This window comes from Rousettus aegyptiacus, unplaced genomic scaffold (genome assembly GCF_014176215.1).
Source record: "Rousettus aegyptiacus isolate mRouAeg1 unplaced genomic scaffold, mRouAeg1.p scaffold_m13_p_17, whole genome shotgun sequence".
Lineage (NCBI taxonomy): Eukaryota > Metazoa > Chordata > Mammalia > Chiroptera > Pteropodidae > Rousettus > Rousettus aegyptiacus.
The window spans coordinates 34,934,289-34,953,679 of NW_023416292.1; the positions used below are offsets into that span (position 1 = coordinate 34,934,289).

A 19,391-nucleotide genomic window follows, 5' to 3' on the forward strand; every position below is an offset into this window, starting at 1 on the left:
AGAAACCTGGGGCTCCCACCTCAATGACATCAAACTCAGAGGTGCAGGACAACTTGTCACTCCAGTACCCCAGAGCCCTGGAGCTGGGCTGGAGCAACCTCATATCACTGTGGGGAGAGAACACTGGATGAGTGCCACCTCCCCTTTCCCCTCTCAGATGGGAAAGGTGGACAGCTTGGCAGAGGACAAATGGGTGACCTGTCAATGTTGGCAAGAAGACCCACATTCTAAACCTGGAGGAAATATTCAGGGGCTATATTTCCTGTAGACAAGGCAATAGGGATTGTTTTGGCTTCCTTTTAATGTAAACAGAATACACAAACACATTAAAAACCCCAACATGACACAAAAGAATCCACATAGATTTATATATAGATATTTACAGACCCTTGCAAACCAAGAGGGGAAATGGCACCTCTGGTTAAGGGAAGCTTCTCTTCCTACCTCAACCCTGTCCAAGTCCAAAGTGCTGAGGCAGCTACAGGGGCCTCTGTAGCTCTTCCGATGAAATCTAGCAAGAGGCTGCGATGACATCAGAAACCCCCAAAGCAAAACCAGGATTCAGAATTTCTGGCCCTGGCCCTAATCCTAAACCCTCCTCCATGGCAAGCTGAGTTGCCAAGGATTTGCATCTCTCAAGAAAAGTCAGCGTGACCCCTGAATTCAGATGCAATGGGTTCCCAGCCCATCCCAGCTATTCCCAGCCTTGGGCTGAATGAGAAATGAGCTGCAACCAACCATGTCCAAGAGAGGAAAATGGGGAGGAGTGCAGGAAGAGAGGATTCCAAGTAGAGAGATGACTGCTCCTGAGCAGGATGCTGGGGATCAACCAGAGGCCAAATCCAGACTCGGCCAGGAGCCCAGGGCTGGTTAGGGAGGACACAGCGGGACTGTGCTGCCACCTGGAGGGGGTCGGGAGCACTGCAGCAATGAACCAGGACAGGCCTTGCGGCACCTAGATATCGCCCCTTCTTTCCTCCTTAGTCCCCTGCCCAGAAGCCTCACTGCAGCAGCTCTTCCCAGGAAATGGGCTTGGAGAAGACCTCTCTTTCTAACCAAAGGTCATAGTTCATCTGGAAGTCCTCAGGGAGGTCCACTCGCTGGCCCAGGACACTCTGCAGGCAGTTGTCCACAGGCAGGAAGTCAGGATTGCTGTGTGTCCGGTCGTAGCGCCGGGCATTGAAGCGTTCAATGTTGGCACGGAGGGCACACTCCTCTGCCTGGAAGTCCCAAGGCCGGGCATCGAGATCTGGGACAAAGCAAGAAGATATGGTTAGGAGCCAAGTCCTTGTGGCGGCGCCCCCTGGGTTCACTGCAGCTCAGGGACAGGCCACCCCAGGCTGTCAGCAGTGAGCAGGAAACACCTAAGCCCAGGCCTCAGGAACACTGACCAGTCTTTTCCTAGATACGAAGGAAAGTCAGGTAAGAGGAGAAAAGTCAGATCTACGGAGAAAGGTTACACTGCAGTCTCCGTGGCCCCATGGGAGAGCACAAGTCCAACACGCTTCTTTGAAAGACACCTTCTCCGCAGCTCTCTGGGATCGGAGGAGCAACCCGCAGATCCTCTGTCATCAGCTCACTCTCAATTCCCTGCAGGGTGTTGGGAGTGCAGACGCAGTCACCTGGCCATCGTGTGACGGGCCAGGAACTGTACCAAGATGGCAGCAAGCTCAGAGAACACCAGGAAGAACCTTCCGCTCTGCCGGAGAGGCCGAAGCGCTGCTCAGAGGGGGGAAAACGTGCAGACGTAGAACGGTTTGGGGAGTACGGCAAGGGGGGCGGATTGCTGGAACAGAAGCGGGACAACATGGCTGACGTGCACAGACCGAGTGCTCCGTGTGCCCAGAGCCCTGGGTGTGACAAGGCTCGACTGAAGAGAAGCTGGATCAGATTACAGAGAAGATGCCTTGGCCCTAAGGGAATCAAAAGCTAATGAAGAATTTTACTCAGGAAGGCGCCACCACCAGATCTGTATTTTTAAAAGATGACTGGGGCAAAGTTTGAGGCAGGAGAAGAAACTGAGGGCAGGGAAGCCAATAAGAGTTGCGAGAATTTTGGTGGCCAAAACCAAGGCAGTTGCAGGGGGGAGAGAAAAGACGGAAGAGAGTCTTGTGACAATTTCTGGAAAATGACTTCAAGGGAGGGACAGAGGAATGGGGGATGATGACAGACGCCCAGTCTGGGCAGCTTCTCAAAGTCCTTCTCAGAGCTCCCATCCTGATTCCTCACAGGGAAGCTCAGAGCAGAGAGAGAAAGATGTCGCCCCTTCCCCTACACCCTATCCGCCCTGCTCCGCCCAGGGCCTCACCATTGCCGTAGGCCCAGTCATCATTCAGCCGGTGCCGCACCTTCTGGTAGATGGCGGACATGGTCTTCATGTTGCTCTTCCGCCACTGCCGTCCCAAGTACTTGGTCTGCACCTTGAGCAGCTTCAGCACGTAGAGCTGCATCATGGCCTGCTTCACCTTCAGAGCCCGCTTCAGGATGGGGGCTGACTTGAACACGACCAGCATCTGGGAAGAGGCCCCCAAAGGCCAAGCGGAGGGCAGAAATGAACGCCTGCACCTCTACCTGCTGCTCGCCCGTTTTGGGATCATGGGTAGGATGGCCAACTGTTCTTGGTTCCCCCAGACAGAGGGGTCTCCTGGGACATGGACTGACTTCCACTGCTAAAACCATGGAAGTCCCTGCCAACTGGTCACCCTAGTTACGGGTCATTTTGAAATCTGAAGAAAGCTATGACTTCCTTGACCAGAAATAGTACTATGTGCACATTCCTCAAATTTCAGAGGATTCATGGACCTTCCCACCCCGATGGCAATGACGGACTCAGGAGTCACGGAGGCGCCAGAACCCTGGTTATGGTAACAACGGAGAGTAAGCGGACAGAGGGAAACCCCTTCTGTGAGTGTGGATCTGCTTCAGTGCACGGCTGAGCCTCTCCCAGCTTCCAGTTTGACTCATCAAGGAACCAAGAATTAGCCCTTAAAATGCAAAGCTGTGGCCATAGGAGTTAGGAGGAAAGAATGTAGCTGCAGCAGCAAGGCCACGCGGGGACCCCTGCCTCCTTATGCAGGGGAGGGTACAGGGAGTGGCTCTCTTTGAGCTCCAGCTCCATGCCTGTTTACTGCGCTGACTCACCATCGTCCTTGAATGCTTCCACTTGGTCAACTTGTTCAAAATCCGAAGGAGATTGATACATGAAAAGAGGTTCCTCCAGCAAAACTGGTTATTGTCACCTGCTTCCTGCACGGAAAACCCAGGAATCGTCGTAACCCTCACAGCAGCAGGGCGCTCAGCAGTTCCCAAGGCCCTCACCTGCAGGACCTCAGAACTGCAGGTCTCTCCGCGCCTGCACCAGGAACCCTCTCCTCTCAGCCCAGGGAGGACTCCATCCCAGAAGCTGGCAGGGGGTTAGGAGGACTCCCTAGAATTTTTCTGCAGGAAATGGAGTGTGAGATTGGGGGCTGTGGCCTCAGCCCCCACACTCTGGGGTGCCAGGTTCCCTCAGAGCTGCAGCCCCAGAGCTCCAGTGTGGAGAAAGAGAAAATGCTTGACGAGGTGAGCTCAGGGTCCGCAGGGCCTGAAGTTCATGCTCCCAACGAATGCATCCCTACATTCAAATATTTCCACGCTGTGAGGTCCCCCTCCCACGCCCCTCTAAAGCAATTAGAGTGCTTCAAAATCCAGGCATCCACAGTGACTTCATCTGTGACAACACCTCTATCCCAACGTGAGAGAAGCAAGCTCTCGACCAGCGACCCTCACGCCAAAGGGAGCTGGGGAAGAGCCTCGCCACTCACCAGACTCTCGGCAGTCAACTCGGGCAGCTCACGCACCACACAATGCGGGTAGTCCAGGACAGAAATGCTGCAGAGGGCGAGAGGTCGGGGACCCACCATGAGCAATGGCTGGCCTCTAGGATGGCAGCCATGACAGGGCTGGCTCCTCGCTCTCCTCTCTCTTACTGGAGTGGAAGCAGGAATCTACCTTCTGTGTACCACCCTGGTTTCCCCAGCTCTAAGATGAGGAAATACCTGCTCCAAGAGAACTTGTAAGGTCTCTCGGGCCAGAAATCGGCTTATAATATTATAGAGGGTAGAGACCCTGTGGGGAAATCTGAGGCTGGAAGTTGAGTTCACAAGGCAATAATATATGCCAAGCCCCTACTGGAGACAGAGTGTGGCAGACGGCTCACCCTGTGAGGTACCACACTGACGAGCAGGCACTGTTAAGTACAGCTGATAACCAGGTGAGAGGGGTAGGGGCTTAAGAGTCAGCAAACAAGGCATGGCAGTGCACATGGCCGAGCTCCTTAGAGAGCAGGTGGCCTGGCTGGTCTCCTCAAAAAAGAAAAAAAAGAAAAAAAAAAGTAAAGGAAAAGAACAGGAGGGCGGTGAGATAGGACAAAGGCTAGGACTAGAGCCCAGGATAAGCTACCTGTCACTAGAGCAGCTAGACTGGCAGGGACCACGCCTCATCTGTCTTTGAGCCCTGATGCTTGGCAGAGTGCTGGCTTGTAGGTGCTGAATACGCTGAGTGAGAGAAGCCAGATGGGAGCCCTGCTGTATGGACACACACTCCCCTTCCTATCCCTGGTCCTTATCACCTGTTCTTGGCAGTGATGTAGGACATGATGTTTTGATTGAAGAACTTTAGGATCAAAGGGATGCAGTTGGCAAACACCAGGTGCTGGGCCATGTATTCAAACTGAAAACAGAAAAAAAATAAGCATGCCCCTTGGGACCTTACCCCCTTTCCTCCATTGATAAAAGGCCTTGGCTGGAAGACTGTCTTAGAACATTCATGCAGAGCTCAAGGGGGTTTGAAGGCCAAGGCCTGTTCTTCAGGGCTGAAGAAACAGCACTGCCTAAGGCCCTGGCCCAGGGGACAGGAAGGAAGGCCCTGCAAGTACCTGGTAGATATGGTTCAATTTAAAGTGCTTGAGCAGCAGCAGCAGGACAGCAGAAATGGCCTTAACAATGACTTCTTTGTGGCGGTTCACATCCACCCCCAGCTTCATGCTCTGCAACACTGTGGTGCTGGAAACACAATTACCTGGATGAGCCAGCAGCATGTGCCGCACCTCCTCTCTAGCTGCTCACGGGAGAGACGGGACTCCCGAGCCTTCTCTGCGCAAAGGCTCCCACCTCGCCAGCCACCCACGGACACCTCGGAGGTTAGGCCCCCGGCGTCTCCACCGCCTTCCCAAGCAATCTGGCTCAGCACAATTTATTTCTTCTTTGTGATGCCCCACACACATTCTTAGCCTGTTTCAAGATCTCCCCTAAGCTTCTGCCACCATATGAACACGCTCTGTGGAATACCAGTACACTGAGATGTTTCGTGTGATGGGGAAAAAGGGCTTCAGTCAGATAAATTTAGCAAGTATGGAATTAAATCAGTTTTTTTTTTAAATTTATTTTTCAGTTATAGTTAACATACAATATTATATTAGTTTCAGATGTACAACACAGTGATTAGACATTTCAATCCGTTTCTTAATCCAGGTCTCTCATTGTAAATCTTTAAAAGAGAAGATACAACATTTGACTCTGGAACCCTTTTTCCAAGGACCATCATAATGGCTACTGTTCCGTGACACTCACTTTGGTGTCAGCTGAGCTCTGCCTCCTGGCTAGCGTACCCGACTCACACGGAGCCCAGCCACCGGGGAGCTGCGCTCAGAGTCAGGTGGTACTGGCAGGCAGGCAGGAGACCAGGTCAAGGCCAGGTCTCTCTTAAAGTAAAACAGATCTTGGTTTGTATTCTCACATCAAACAGATGAGGTCAGTGCCCCAGTGGGGAGGAACCCCTAAGGATTTCACTATCACTCTGAGCATTTACTACTATTCTCCCTGCCAGTTCTCTGGCAAACAGGAAGGAACCCACACCCAGCCCAGGGTCAGCTGCTGGCTGGCAAACTGTCCAGAAGCCGAACCTACACGTCCTCGATGTCTTAATCACATAGCTTTCAAGGGAGAGTTTTGGGAAATGTCGAATATGGCCTGATTCACTTTACAGAGGAGGAAATGACTTTGCCCAATTCACTCAGGTGTGCACTCAGTGGCAGTCTACACTAGAATCCAGGCTAGCTGGACTAAGGCATCTCTCTAACCAGTGAAACTGAACAGTTAATCTAGTACATTCTCTTTCTTCTGAACCGGGAATACTGTCAACTTAACCTGCAGAGAAACTGAGCCAAAAAAGAAAAAAAAAAAAAGAAAGAAAACTAACTTAGCAAACGGTGGGACAAACAATTCCCTCTTCTCCTCTATTCTGCTTCCCTGACCTGCTCCATTTATAGGAATGTTGATACTCACGGCATCTCCTCAGGCAGGACGTCTGCTAGGATGTTGATCGAGTCTGTTTTGGCTTTTGAGGTGGGAGCCGCGGCCAGTAGGATCTTCAGCAATGCGATCTAGGAAGGAACAGACCAGAAAAGATCTAGGAGGAAGTAGCATAGATAAGATCTAGGGGGACACAGACCAGGTAAGACCAAGCAGGGAGCAGCAGAGATAAGATCCAGGAGGCAGCAGACCAGATAAGAGTGCCCAGGCATAGAACTAAGCCGTGAGAGGTGGTCCTTCTGGGGGGAGGCTCAGGTGGCAAAAAGAGAGGTTGAAGGACATGGGCAGGGCATGCTCTCAAGGCCAGTGTAGTGGGGAGGACAATCCCATGGCAGGTACCCACCGATGGCCATCAAAAGGGTCCCAGACCCAGGTGCACTCACCATGTACTGAGGCAGGCTGGGGAGCAGGCCTTGGTAGAGGGTTTCTGCAGGGACTTGCTCCACTTCCTCTTCTCCCTTTTAACACAATGGTACAAATACAAACCCCAGTCCCGACCACAAGCCCCTGAGCCAGTGGAAATGATGACATTGACAAGGATAGCAGACCTTGAATAATACGACATGCCAGGCACTAATAACTCAGTTAATTCTCACTGTAACTCTAGAAGAAGGTACTATTATCATTCCCACTTTACAGGGAGGAAACTAAAGCACAAAGAGATCCAGTCACCTGCCTAAGTTGTCAGTCTCTAGGTGGCGGAGCCAGGATTCCTTAACCCCTGCACCAAACATATGCCATCCCTGCAGTGGGAGCTAGACTGTGAGTCTTTTGAGGGCAGGGCCTGGGCCTGCTTCGTGGTCTAGGCCCAGCACAGGGCCTAGTAACACCTGGGGATCCTGTGTGCTAAAGGCCTTCAACTCACCCCTGAGAGAGGAGAGCGAAGGTACTCCTCCTCCATCTGCGCCTGGACCTCTGCAATCGACGTGTACTTGTGCTGGGGAGAAAGAAGGGAAAGAAGGCACTGGGAACGCAGCTCTCATTCTCTGGCCAAGTGCCCCACACCCTGGCAAAGACCCCGCGCACTTTTCTTCAAACACAATCTTCTCGGGGAGGGCTAGGTCACCACAAAGATCCCTAACTAAAATCCCAACCCCAAAACATTTTTCTGAGTACCAGCCTCTTAAAATCAGTGTAAAAAGCACACAATAGATTAGAGAAAAGCAAATGAAAGGTGAGAAAGGGGCTGTCAGATATCTACAGTGACAGGAGAAAAACTATTAAAGCAAAATCAAGTATTCAAGTACTTAGACTCACATAGAATAAAGCACTGGAGTATTCAAAATCAAGTGCTCAAAAAGCCTGGCTGCATATGGCCCACTTAATACCACACATTTCAAAAATATATTTTAAAAACATAAACATTTACACTCCAGAAATGTAGTCAGGAGAGACACCCCTTCCCCGCCTTGACGTTTCCTCCCATGTGGAGGGACACGCGTGTGCAAAACCCTCCCACTCTCTCCTTGCTGATCGGTGAGCCTGGGGAAGAACAGGACATTCTTAGCCTACACTCTTTCTCTTTCCTCTTTAACAAGAGGAAAAGCCTGTACTCTCTTCCGCTCTTCCACCAGGCACAGAGGGTTCCGGCACTGCCTGGGCCCCGGCAGGTGAGGCCGCCTAGGGACCAGGACTCCTATTATTGCTACATTCTTATGATTCATTCTCCAACTGTTCTATCAGCAATAAAGCTGGCATTTCAATCTCTTATTCCTCTATCTCAATCACCTTAGAACTTGAGCAAGGAAAAGGGGGACTATTTAATGAGCTCCTTAAAACTCTACAATTGTCAGGTAATACAATCTTTAATGAATCACCAGTAAAGCCACAACAAAAGCTCAGCCAAAAGTAAGTAAAATTTATGAAGAATTGTTTTAAAGGTTATCGCCACAGTCCACCCACTCCTCCACCCCAGGTCCTCCAGGCGCACAACAGTCTCAAACAGCTTTTCCCAACGGGCTGGTCTCACCTTACTCACTGGGGACCAAACTAAGCCAGAAGCCACCTACCTGTTTCAGAGTCTTGATGCTTTCGTGGATTGGCCTGGGCAGCCCCACCACTGTGTCCGTGTCACTGGAGAACAAAGCAGGCCCTGTGTTAAGTCTGCACATCAATTCACCTGGGTCCCCGAACACCAAAGGCCAGGAGAGTGAATTTCTCGTTACCTTTCTTCAAAAGGAACTCAGATCACACTCACCTGCCTAGAGTATAACCTATGAATTTGCTGCGGCTGGACTCGAGGAACATCTCAATGTCTTTCTCTCTGCCAAAAAGAGAGCAAGGTTTTAATTAATGTTATTCCAAGGTATCACGGTTAACAAAACACAGAACATCCAGAAATTGCTAAGCCAGAAGAAAAAGTCTCTCACATTTTTTTTCTTTTTAGAAAATGGAAAAAGAAAAAAAAAAAGGAACTGAAATTTTCAGATTATTTTAATGTCTTTCATAATAGTATTGCATTAATACCCTGGAAACATTGTTTACTCATAAAATTAAAATGATACAACAAACTTAGAGGCATACTTTATTCAGATATTAATAACAAGTTTGTTAACAGAATATCTCAAATATTTTAAATTGTTATAGAGCTACAAGCTGATTTTTTTCATAAGTCACATTTTCCTGTCTCAAACAATCTGCATATCTTACATTATCTGATGACCTGTTCTGTACTCCCACCATGGAGCACGGAAAACTGGGACTTTACCTGGATAAGCAAATGACTCCTATATTCGTTCACACATTCATCTATTTCTTAAGTTGCTTTTTCAAACAAATACCATTTATATATCGTTTTCATATATTCGGGAACCTTCCCAACCACTGATTCATGCACATGTATCTCAAACATTTTAACTATGAGTCTAAATAAACTCTTCCTTAATCTGTAATTTTTCTGTTAAATACTATATACAACCCCAGGGCGGGTGGAGATGGCCTCACTTAAATACTTATTTTCATTTTTCCCATCCCCCTTCACTAACAGCACGTGTAACCAAGAGCTAACTCCTACTACTGACTCAATAGCCACATAGGGGCCTCTCCATGCAAGGCTACCAAGGCCAGCCCTAAGACCTCCGGGCTAGCACAGGGTACTTTAAGAGAGCCTTATCCCAGAGCCGAGGTCAGCTTGGCCCTGCAGAGGACCCCGCGTGGTGACTCAGGCCAGGTGCCAGGCCTGTGGGTGTGCAGGCTCTGGTTTCAGGAGCCAAGAGTGTTCCAAAGGCCTGAGACTCACCTGACTTTGGGAGCCCACGGGAGCCCCTTTGGGCACGTAAGCCTGTCGGTCTGGGGGTGCTGTAGTGGCGGAGGCATCACCTCATCCCGCTCAAGAGGAAACGTCTCTCCCTCCAGACTGTTGTCATCATCATTCTCTTCTTCCTCTTCTCGAGAGTCATCAGCTTTATAGGGATCCCGCTCGTTGAAGGCATCCAAATTGTCCTGCTTTATCAGAGCCTGAACACAGAGGGAGGGAAGAGCAGAAAACTGATGAACGAGAAAAGGGCAAGGAGGCTAGAGAGGCTGTAACACAGAATGGTGGTGGGTAGAGAACGAGGACAGCAGAAAACCAAAGAGGAAGTCAGGGTTGGGCCCAAATGACAAATCATTTCTTGCCTCAGTCCCTCAAAAGTTGCACACCCTGAGTACCCGCTATAAATTAGGCCCTGGGCTGGGGACACAGTGTCCCCGCCCCGGAGGCCTTCAATCTGACTAGCTCATCAGAGACAATTTCCAACAACCCCGCTTGTCCAGGGACCATGCCGCCACATACGTGTGCCTCGAGAACCCCCAGGCGTCCCAAGGTCCTCCGCTGCCCTCACCTTGTGCTCCCGACGGCCCCGTTTCTGCTGCTGCTCGATCAGGTCAGAGGCAGACGCCGGTGGAGAGGCAGCCCTCATGTTGCGGATCACTTTGATGCTATCCTCAGGCAGCGGGGGCAGGCCCAGGATGGTGCGCTTCTCGGCCTTCATGCTTTGCAGCTCCTCGAAGCCACCCAGTGTGCACTGCATCAGATAGGGTGCAGAGTCAGGGTCAACACGTCCATAAGCAGGTCCCTGATCACTGTGTCAGGGTTGAGAGCACCCATGACACCATGACCTACATCTTTACAGAGACTCACACAACCTCTGAACAAGGGAGAGTGCAGTGACATCAATCAGGAAGAGAGAGGAGCAAACAGAGACTGATGAGCCTGGGGGACAGATACATTTGACTCTGTGTGAACGACATGCTCTTCAAGTAAAAAAAAAAAAGGCAGACTGAAGAGCCTAACCCTTCGAGTTCCTAGAAACATCAGGGAGACTCATATGCTTCAAAAGCTATGCATGCTGATCTTTCAAAGTCAAGTTGGAAATATAGCTGACCCTTGAACAATGAGAGGGATGGGGTGCCAACCAACCAGTGCAGTAAAAAATCCACATCCAACTTAAACTGGCCCTCCACATACGTGGATTCGAAACCACAGACTGGAAATATAGCTGACTCTTGAGCAAGATGGGTTAGAATTGCATGGGTCCATTTACATTTTTAAAACCTGCATATATTTGGACCCATGCAGTGCAAACCCATGCTGTTCAAGGGTCAACAGTATATTGCTGGACGCTCAAATTTAAAACAAAGCTTCATCTAAACATCCCCCTTGAAGCCAAAACTCCAGTAACATTCAGCGATTTTAGGTCACTTAGTTTTACTGTTTCTGAGAAATTCAGCTTTCCTGTCTGTCTTTGGTGAGGCTTTAGGAGGAACCAACAGGATATGCGGCCAAGATAAAATGTGTAGAGCACATGAAAGATGTAAAGGTCTAACACTCAGAGCCGACTCATTCTGACAGCGAGGGCAAACCCCAGAGAGACTGGTAGCGCACGCGTCCCTCCCACCCTGTCCCCTAGCACCTGAGTCCCCCTTCAAAGAAGTACTCACCAACACTGTCTTCCAAAGCAGCAAGAGAACCTTCTTCATGGGGAAGTGAGGGGCATGGCCACTGCAAAATTTGGTCACCATCCCGAACAGCATGATGGCGAATGGCTCATTATTATACAGTGGGGAACCTGGAGGTAACACAAAGGCGTCAGGACCACGGGCAGGAACAGGACCCTGCCAGGGCCCACCAGCCTCAGTTCCCAGGAAGGGCCTCAAGACAGGAGCCCCCGGTTTCTACCCAGCTCAGCCCTGAAGGTCTGTCGCATGGTCCTCCACTCGGCCTTATCGCCCTCACACTCCTGGTGAACGGTCTCCACAATCAGGTACATGATGTTGAGTAGGACCCTGGGGACAAGACAACAGAGCAGAATGGGGGACCAAGGGAGTGTCCTGGCTCCCTCCCATCCCAGCTAACATGAGAAAAGCCTGTGCACAAGGCTGGCTGGTGGGCGAGGGCTTTAACAGAGGAACCTGGGTCACACACAGCACCTCTTGGTGTTTCCTTCTCTGCCCCATGTTACTAAGGCTGGGACCAGATCTGACTCTGTTCTGTTTCCAGTGTCTAGCAAAGGGCTTAATCAAAGCAGGTGTTGAATAAATGGTTCCTAAATGAATCAATATGAACAAGAATGGCCGGGCCAATTTACTGCTCTGAGCTTTGTGGAATGAAAAAACACAGATATGGCAGTGAGCTGTGGAAGTGGGGGCTGGATCTGCAGAAGCAGAGCAGGGTTGAAGTGAGAACAAGGTGCCACCTCGATGGAGTGAAAACTGGGAGTGACAGAGTGATGCCTAGGGACCCAAACTACAGAGGTGAACACCACCCAAGGCCAGTCTGAAAACTTCCAAATGCACACAAAGGGACAGATTTTAATCCTCGCACAAAAATGAGAAGATGATCCATCTTGTTGTCAAGCAGTTGCTACTACTTCCTAGGCAGCCATGGAGCATCATGAAGTTGTCAGGACCAGCCCTACACAGGTGGGCGTCAAGCTGTATACGAGAAGGTGGGAGCCCAAAAAGCCACGCCACGCTTCCTCCTAATACAAAACGCCCCACCACCGAGTCCTGGGCAGCAGTGTGGGCAGGAGGCCACACTTCCCTGTGGCTCTATTATAGGTGGCCTCACCCTGGATTTCCTCTGGGAGTCTCAACCCAGAGGCCCCCTAGGGAGAGCACTCGGCAGGGCCAACCCAGGACGAGCCCATCACACTTGCAGGTTAGTGTGTGCAGAAGGAATGCGTACACACAAGGAACCCAAGAACGCGCGCCCCCGCCCCAGCCCTGCTCTGATCTTGCTCTCTGGCTAACGCTCAGGGAGCCCAAGCTGCGGCCTCACCTCAGGTCTGTGCTGTCAGCCAGGGAGATGGCCGGCTTCCTCACCGCACTGCTGCAGGCGGCACTGTTGCTAAAGGAGAGATTTCAGCATCAGGGCCTGCACCCGGGAAGGAAGAGGAGTGGTTCCCCTGACAAGTGCTGCTCAGTGGAGGAATAACACGCTGTTGATATATACATAAGAGGCCACAGGACCCGGGGGTAAGAATGCAGGCCACGGACCAGACTGCCAGGGTTTGAATCCTGGCTCTGACACTTACTAGCTATGTGTCCAGGGGCAAGGTACTTAACCTCTCCGTGCCTCAATTTCCTCATCTGCAAAATGGGGATGGCAACAGCACCTGTGTCATTAATGTGAATTAGTACATGCAACGTCCTCAGCACAATGCCTGGGACATACATGCACTCAATGAGTGTTCTTAGTTATTTTTTGATGGTGCTGTCCCTAGATGAGCAGCAACTGACCTGTCCACCAAACAAAGGGCTAGTGATGACATAGGCTACAGCAGGCTTTGGATGAGCCCACATGTCAGACCACTGTCTGGCCTCCCGCTGAGGGGAAATTGTGGTGTAAACATAGTGGAGTCTGCAGGTTCAAAAGAGAATGAGAAGTGAGAGGCCTCCTGCTGAGGGAGTACAACAGGCTTGGGACAGGATCTGCACCATCTGGCAAAATCTTTGGTGTTAGCGAGCTACAGGGACCCCCTCATCAATCCCTACGGTTTGAGTGAGCAGCTTCCCTGTTATTCAACCTGGCTATTCAGAAGAGGGCCTGGGACCAGCCTCCCAGCCCCATGTAGCCCGTTTAACCCTCTCGAGACTAGGCAGTTCTGTAAGTTTTGTACCCCCAACCCCCGCCTCCCTTCTCTATTCAAGCCTCTCAGAAGAACTCACTCTATTTCCATGTTCAGGAGCTCCACCAAAGCACTGAACGTGCCCACCTCCAGGAGCAGAAAGACGTTGTAGCGCATCCAGGACTGCACCTCCACCTCGGAGCTGCACTCCCCGAAGGTGCCTGCAAGCACAGGGCACAGCTCACTGAGCCCCTCCTGTACCTGGCTGGGCCACATCACTGAAGGAGGTACCAGGGGCCACTCAGTACCTTGGGCAACGTAGAGAATTGCCCGAGCCACTTTGAGTCTCTTCTCCCTGGCAGTGACTTCCAAGCCATCCAGGAGCCTCATGGCATGGGTACGGTGCTGGCTGGTGTCCAGCTCAGTCCACTTCTTGTCTGTCACTGTGGGGCAAGAGACTAGTTAGTTACACTTTAGCCCAGAAAAACCCTCACGCTGGAACCAACGCTATGTTAACCCACCAAATTCAGGACCGCCGCAGGACCAGAAAACCCAGAAAGTCACTCCTCACGTAAGGGATAAAGTCACACTGCTGCTCTGTCAATCTGAATTTCCAGACTGAAACGCTGCTATTTTTGGTGCAATTTTAATCATATAAAATCCTTCTCCCCTCCCCCATAATACTCACGTCCTGAAAAGCTACCACCGGAGTACTTGCAAACCCACTCTAAATGTCATATGTGGCCTGGACTTATCAGACTTTCTAGACTACTCCAGGATGACTTAGGTCATTCAGATGACTAAGAGAAACCCTGCAGCTCTCATGACGTGGGGTAAAAGGAACCAAGAAGTAGAGGGAATCATCTCACCATGGATCCGGAAGTCCTCCTCAAAGCATTTTCTATTCATCAGGAACTCTGGCCCTTCCGTGTAGCTGTAAAGCTCTGTCAAGAACAAAGTCTCATCAGCTCCATGTTCATATTCCACAGTAGGTCTTGCATACATAAGAGAAGGTAAGCTGTTTGCTCCTAGGCTCAACTCTGTCCCTGAGTCATGGGCACTTCCAATTTCTAATTACTAAGGGCGTCTTCCTGCTCTCATGTCCACGATGGAAAGGATGCTGACTTCCCTTGCAGCTGATAACCAGAATGCCAGTTAAGGATAAATCCAGGCATTTCTAGTTCAGGGCACATCGATCCCACCATGCCATGCCAGAGGCTGACGGCCACCATGAACATGTGTCTTTCAAATGGCTGCAACCTCCTGAAGAGGACCTGTATTATGGCGGCTTGAGAAGCAGCTCTCATTAACCTCACGTTACACGTGAGCAGCAGCGATGGATGTGCACAGATGCAGGAGCACCTGCTGGCATTCCTCATGACCCAGGAGCATCACTGTCCACACTGGGACTGGGCCACAGCCAATTGAACTGACCACACAGAGATGCTTCATTAAGAGTAAAGCAAAAGCCAAACATGAGATACGCAAGGCTTGAATCCAATAACTAACATTACTAGGACGCATTCACTCTTCATTTTATTAAAGATCAATAAGGAAAAAAAAAACACCCCCGAATAACATGAAAGTCTGTGCTTTACCCGAGAGCTCTGCAGCCCACTTGTCTGTGTCAGCATATTCAAACTCGAGGTCTGGTGACTCAGAATAGCCCTGTGGAGAACGACAGAGAGAGTGATGCCCAAGATCATTGCGAGTGTTTTCCAAAGGAAGAAACGCATATGCTCCTGGAGACACCGCTGTGTTACAGGACACCACTGCCACCACTTTGCTGATGTTTTATCACACTATCTTGTCTCCTGGGCTAGTTCAGGTATCTCGGAGCTCCTTGCACTTTTCTTTCAGAGCATTTATCATAACTTACATGCTGGCACGTGTATCTGTTAAGCGTCTGCAAGCTCCTTGAAAGCGGGAACTTTGCCCATTTCGTTCACCAATGATTTCACGACGCCCCACACACTACTTGGCATGAATAAGTGAATGAATAGTTTACACTCAAATACATATTTGTTGGCTGAATGAACACAAAGCTTCTACGTATCCTGTGCGGTGAACGAGCATTCCATATGGTGCTAAGATTCCAGAAGCCTCACTTCTCTCCGGATAGCGGATTATCAACAGCTTAGGACAGAATGAGTACCAACACCCTCAGCATCCCTTCCCTTCTCTCAAATTTCAGTGAGAACCGACAGACAGAGAAGGCAGAAGCTGAACAGAATGGCTGCCCTCCCACACACAGGAGAGAACGTGACAAGAATATTTTTACTGTTGGGGATAGGTGACCACTGAGAACACAGCATCTTGGAAGCTTTGTTCTGGGAAGAGTGAAGAAGTGAAGAAATAGGTAAAGTCCTCAGGCTTAATTACAATCTACTTGGGATGACAAAGACATGCCCACAAATCCTGAATGACGAACTCCACTCCTCATTCAGAGGCAACAGAGTGTACACTTTCACAAGGTACTGAGCCTCAGTTTCATTTATGGAATGAGGATAACAAAAATCCATCTTGAAAGTTTTGAAGTACGAAACGAAATTATGTAGCACACAGTGGGCTCTCGTGGAGTGTCAGCCTCCCTGTCCTCCAGGCACTGCTCAGGCTCCCCGTCTACTGATTTTAGCTATGACTCGAGAAAGAGCCGTGTACAACACTATCTCTAAGAAAACGAATTGAGACAGGTCTCTCGGCTTAAATGTGCTCACTAACTGCCATTCCATGTGTTGAATCTACATGGAAATTAAAGGGTAGAAAGAGCAATTTAAATGCATTAAAGGTTATTTATGTGGCCAATCATGGCTACTTACGAAAATAGAAAACTCTTTTTAAAGTATAACTCCTCTCGTAATGAAGGCGGGTTCACCCCCACCACTTTCATAATTCTCTACATTTGAAAAATTATTAAGTAGTCACCACTGATGTCCCATTACCCCATTGAGCAAGGGCTCCTAACAGATTGTTTTCATTGCTTTTACAAATAATTTACTTCAGGCTCAAGTATGTCTACTTTGGACTTGCTAAGTTTTAACATGTTTGACCAGAGATTTGCACTTGCCAACAAAAGACAAGAGCCTGAGATCAAATGACTTCATATGTCTCAAGACAGTATCATCACTCTTTGGTAGGAGTTGGTACACTGTGCCTGGACAGCGAGAAATTCCTTCTCATTACTAAGCACCTGAACTACCAGCCTGGGAGTTGTCTCCGGTGAAGGAGCGCTCACAGTAAGTGCTCTGGGAACGTGCTGATTGAGAAGCCATACAACGCTGTGACATGTCTTCATTCATGAATTCTACAATGGAAGGCAGTGGGAGGAATTCTTTAACTCGGGGGTGAGGTGACTAGTCAGCTCCAGACTCCGGTGTCTCCGGAAGGGGAGGGAAAGCCAAAGAGGAGGGAATGCTGAGCCTTAACTCACGTTTAAAATGTGTATTTCTGATCACTAACAGTTCAGCACTGGGCGCACTTGGGCACACCAACCAGGGGCTGTCAAACCGTGGCCTGAACCTGCACCGGCTCAGGTCGGGGTAAACAGGGGCCCCCTCCTACTCTCACAACCTCTGGGCGCTGTAGTACTACTATTAGTGAGAATTAGCTCCATCCAGCTTCGAAGTGCCTTCCAAACAGTGGTCAGTCCTTCCCTGTCCACACACACCAGCCACCGCGCGCTGCAGAACGCACAGGACCAGAGGCCAGAGAAGATTGGGGCTTGGGGCTCGGGGCTCCGTCGCCCGGACCCCCGGAGCGCACCCAGGCTCACTCTCTCTGTCCCCGAACTGGGGCGGGGGACGGCTTCCTCAGAGGCTGGAGCCGCGCGCCGGCGTCCACAGCGCCGGCCCCGGAGGAAACGAGCAGTCATCCGTTCCCGGGGTTCTCCCGGGCGGCAGAGCTCGGGGCTGGGAACCCGGCATCACGCCCCCGGAGCCGGGGGTGCCAGCCTTACGTCTTGCTCCTTTCGCTGTAAAATGACAACTCCCCTGCCAAGGCCCTGCCGAGCCCTCTGGGAAACCCGACTTGGATCCGGGAGCGGCCCCGGGCCAGGGTCCCCCGCCGCCGCCCGCCCAGGGCTAGCTTCGCCCCCCGAAGCTCCTGACCTCCGAATCTTTGCGCTGGTTGCGGTTGAACTCTCGAGCTTTGCCCCCGGGCAGAAGGCCCCCGCCGGCCCGTGGTGCCCCGGGCGGAGGCTGTGCGGTGGCCGGCGGCGGAGGTGGCGGCGGCTGGGGCTGCTTGTTGTTCATGATCAGCGGGCTGGGGCCGCCGGCTGCCGGCTCCATCTTGGCTGCTCCACACCCCCGGCTCAATTCGCGGACTGTAGCAGGGCAGCAATTCTCGCGTGATTTCTTAAAAAAAAAAAAAAAAAAAAAGGGCGCTCCCTGGTGGCCATATTAAGTGTGGCGGCAAGGGCTGAGAGCCATCTTGGTTGCACTACACCTCGAGAGATTCCTTTCTGCTTGAAATTTTATCTTTCTTGGTCCTTTTAGTTTCTACTCCCTTTCAGTTCCAGTTTAGATGTCGTTTTATCTGTGAGGACTCGCATAGCTCCTTCATTTTAGTTGCCTCTCCCCTCCTCCTTTAGCGTTGTTTTGCACTTGTCACTTTTATAGCCCTGTTCAAAGTTTAGGGGATAATATAGTGGTGAACAAAACGGATATGTTACCGGACTCCAGGGAGTTTACAGTCACATTGGGGATATATGGTAAACAAGTGAATAAATCAATAAAATAATTCCAGTTGTGACAAACATTCATCGATAGATTTCATTCAACACTTAACGAACGTTTCCTATGCTCCAGACAGCGAGATAGAATGAGGAACAAATCAAGTTCCTGCACTAATGGTGTAGCACCTAGCGGAAGAGACAAACGATGAGCACACAGATATAACATTAGAGGAACAAGTGCTGAGAAGAAAAAATATAAGGGACTAGAAGGTGGCAATGGTGATGAGGGGAGCATGGCTATATTAAGTAGGTATATCAGGCCCAGGAAGGATGGGCCTGAAGGTGCACTTTTGAATGAGTTCTGAAAAGAGACAGCCATGCAAAGATCCATGGAGGCCGCTTGGGCAGAGGGCCCAGCTCATTGTAGAGGCCCTGAGGTGGGTGTGCAGGAACTGAATGAGCCAGGGAAAGAACTGTGGGAGCTGAAGGCCAGATAATGGTGGAGCCAAATAAATGCTGGGCCTAGATTGGCATGGAAAGGAATTTGAATTTTATTGTAAGTGAAATGGAAAACTACTGGAGGTGTTAAACAGGGAAGTGTTGTGGTCTGATTAAAAGACCAATCTGGCAGCTTTCGGAGGGATTGCAGAGTTGCTGGAGTAAATGAAAGCAGATAGGTTAAGACACTATACAGATGGAAATAGTGGTGGTTTGCACCAGGGTGGAGCATTAGGTTGATATATTTCTACATTGTGTAGGTAGACTCAATAGGATTTGCTGATAGGCTGGACTCCTATCAGCAGGGCTGGGAGAAAGAAAAATAGGTTTATGGGGAAGATCAAGATTTCTGTTTTGGACATACAAGCTTGAGATGCCCATTAGACATCTTAGAGGTGTTGCACATAATAATTACCTGTTACTGGAATGTGAAATCCTTCAAGGCATTTTATTCATCTTTGTCTCTCCAGAACTACATCTTGGCTGCTCCACAGCCCTAGCTCAATTCTCGCAATGTCTCTGTGATGCAACTTTTGCATGATTTCTGCCAGGTAATATAATAGGTGCTTTAGACGTCTCTGTTAAATAATGGGTAAATCCAAAGCCACCATATTGCTACTTCCTCCTATCTGTCTTCCTGTCTTTTGCCCCTGTTCTTTCTCATATCCAGTAATATGCGTTGTAATTAGCATTTCATCCAAGCTGGGCTGGACCAAGCTGATAGGAAAAACTAAGGAATTTTGAGGGAGGGAGGGGAAACAATGCTTCTTGGATAAAATCACCAAATCGCACACAATCCACACACAACTGACATCTAATTTT

At 50.1% G+C, this 19,391-nt stretch overlaps 1 protein-coding gene across 1 annotated transcript; it reads right to left on the reverse strand.

Moving 5' to 3' along the window:
- Positions 1 to 283: 283 nt before the first annotated feature.
- STRIP1 (striatin interacting protein 1) lies at positions 284 to 17,707 on the reverse strand. The gene is made up of 21 exons (XM_016155641.2): positions 17,506 to 17,707; positions 14,998 to 15,067; positions 14,269 to 14,343; positions 13,708 to 13,842; positions 13,500 to 13,620; positions 12,610 to 12,678; positions 11,509 to 11,615; positions 11,271 to 11,398; positions 10,172 to 10,354; positions 9,589 to 9,806; positions 8,548 to 8,613; positions 8,360 to 8,423; positions 7,216 to 7,287; positions 6,734 to 6,808; positions 6,324 to 6,421; positions 4,916 to 5,042; positions 4,610 to 4,710; positions 3,804 to 3,870; positions 3,142 to 3,246; positions 2,309 to 2,513; positions 284 to 1,249 (listed from the first exon to the last, which is right to left on the reverse strand). Exons 1-21 carry the CDS (start codon positions 17,683 to 17,685, stop codon positions 1,002 to 1,004), a joined length of 2,514 nt encoding a protein of 837 aa, XP_016011127.2. The 5' UTR covers positions 17,686 to 17,707; the 3' UTR covers positions 284 to 1,001.
- Positions 17,708 to 19,391: the final 1,684 nt, after the last annotated feature.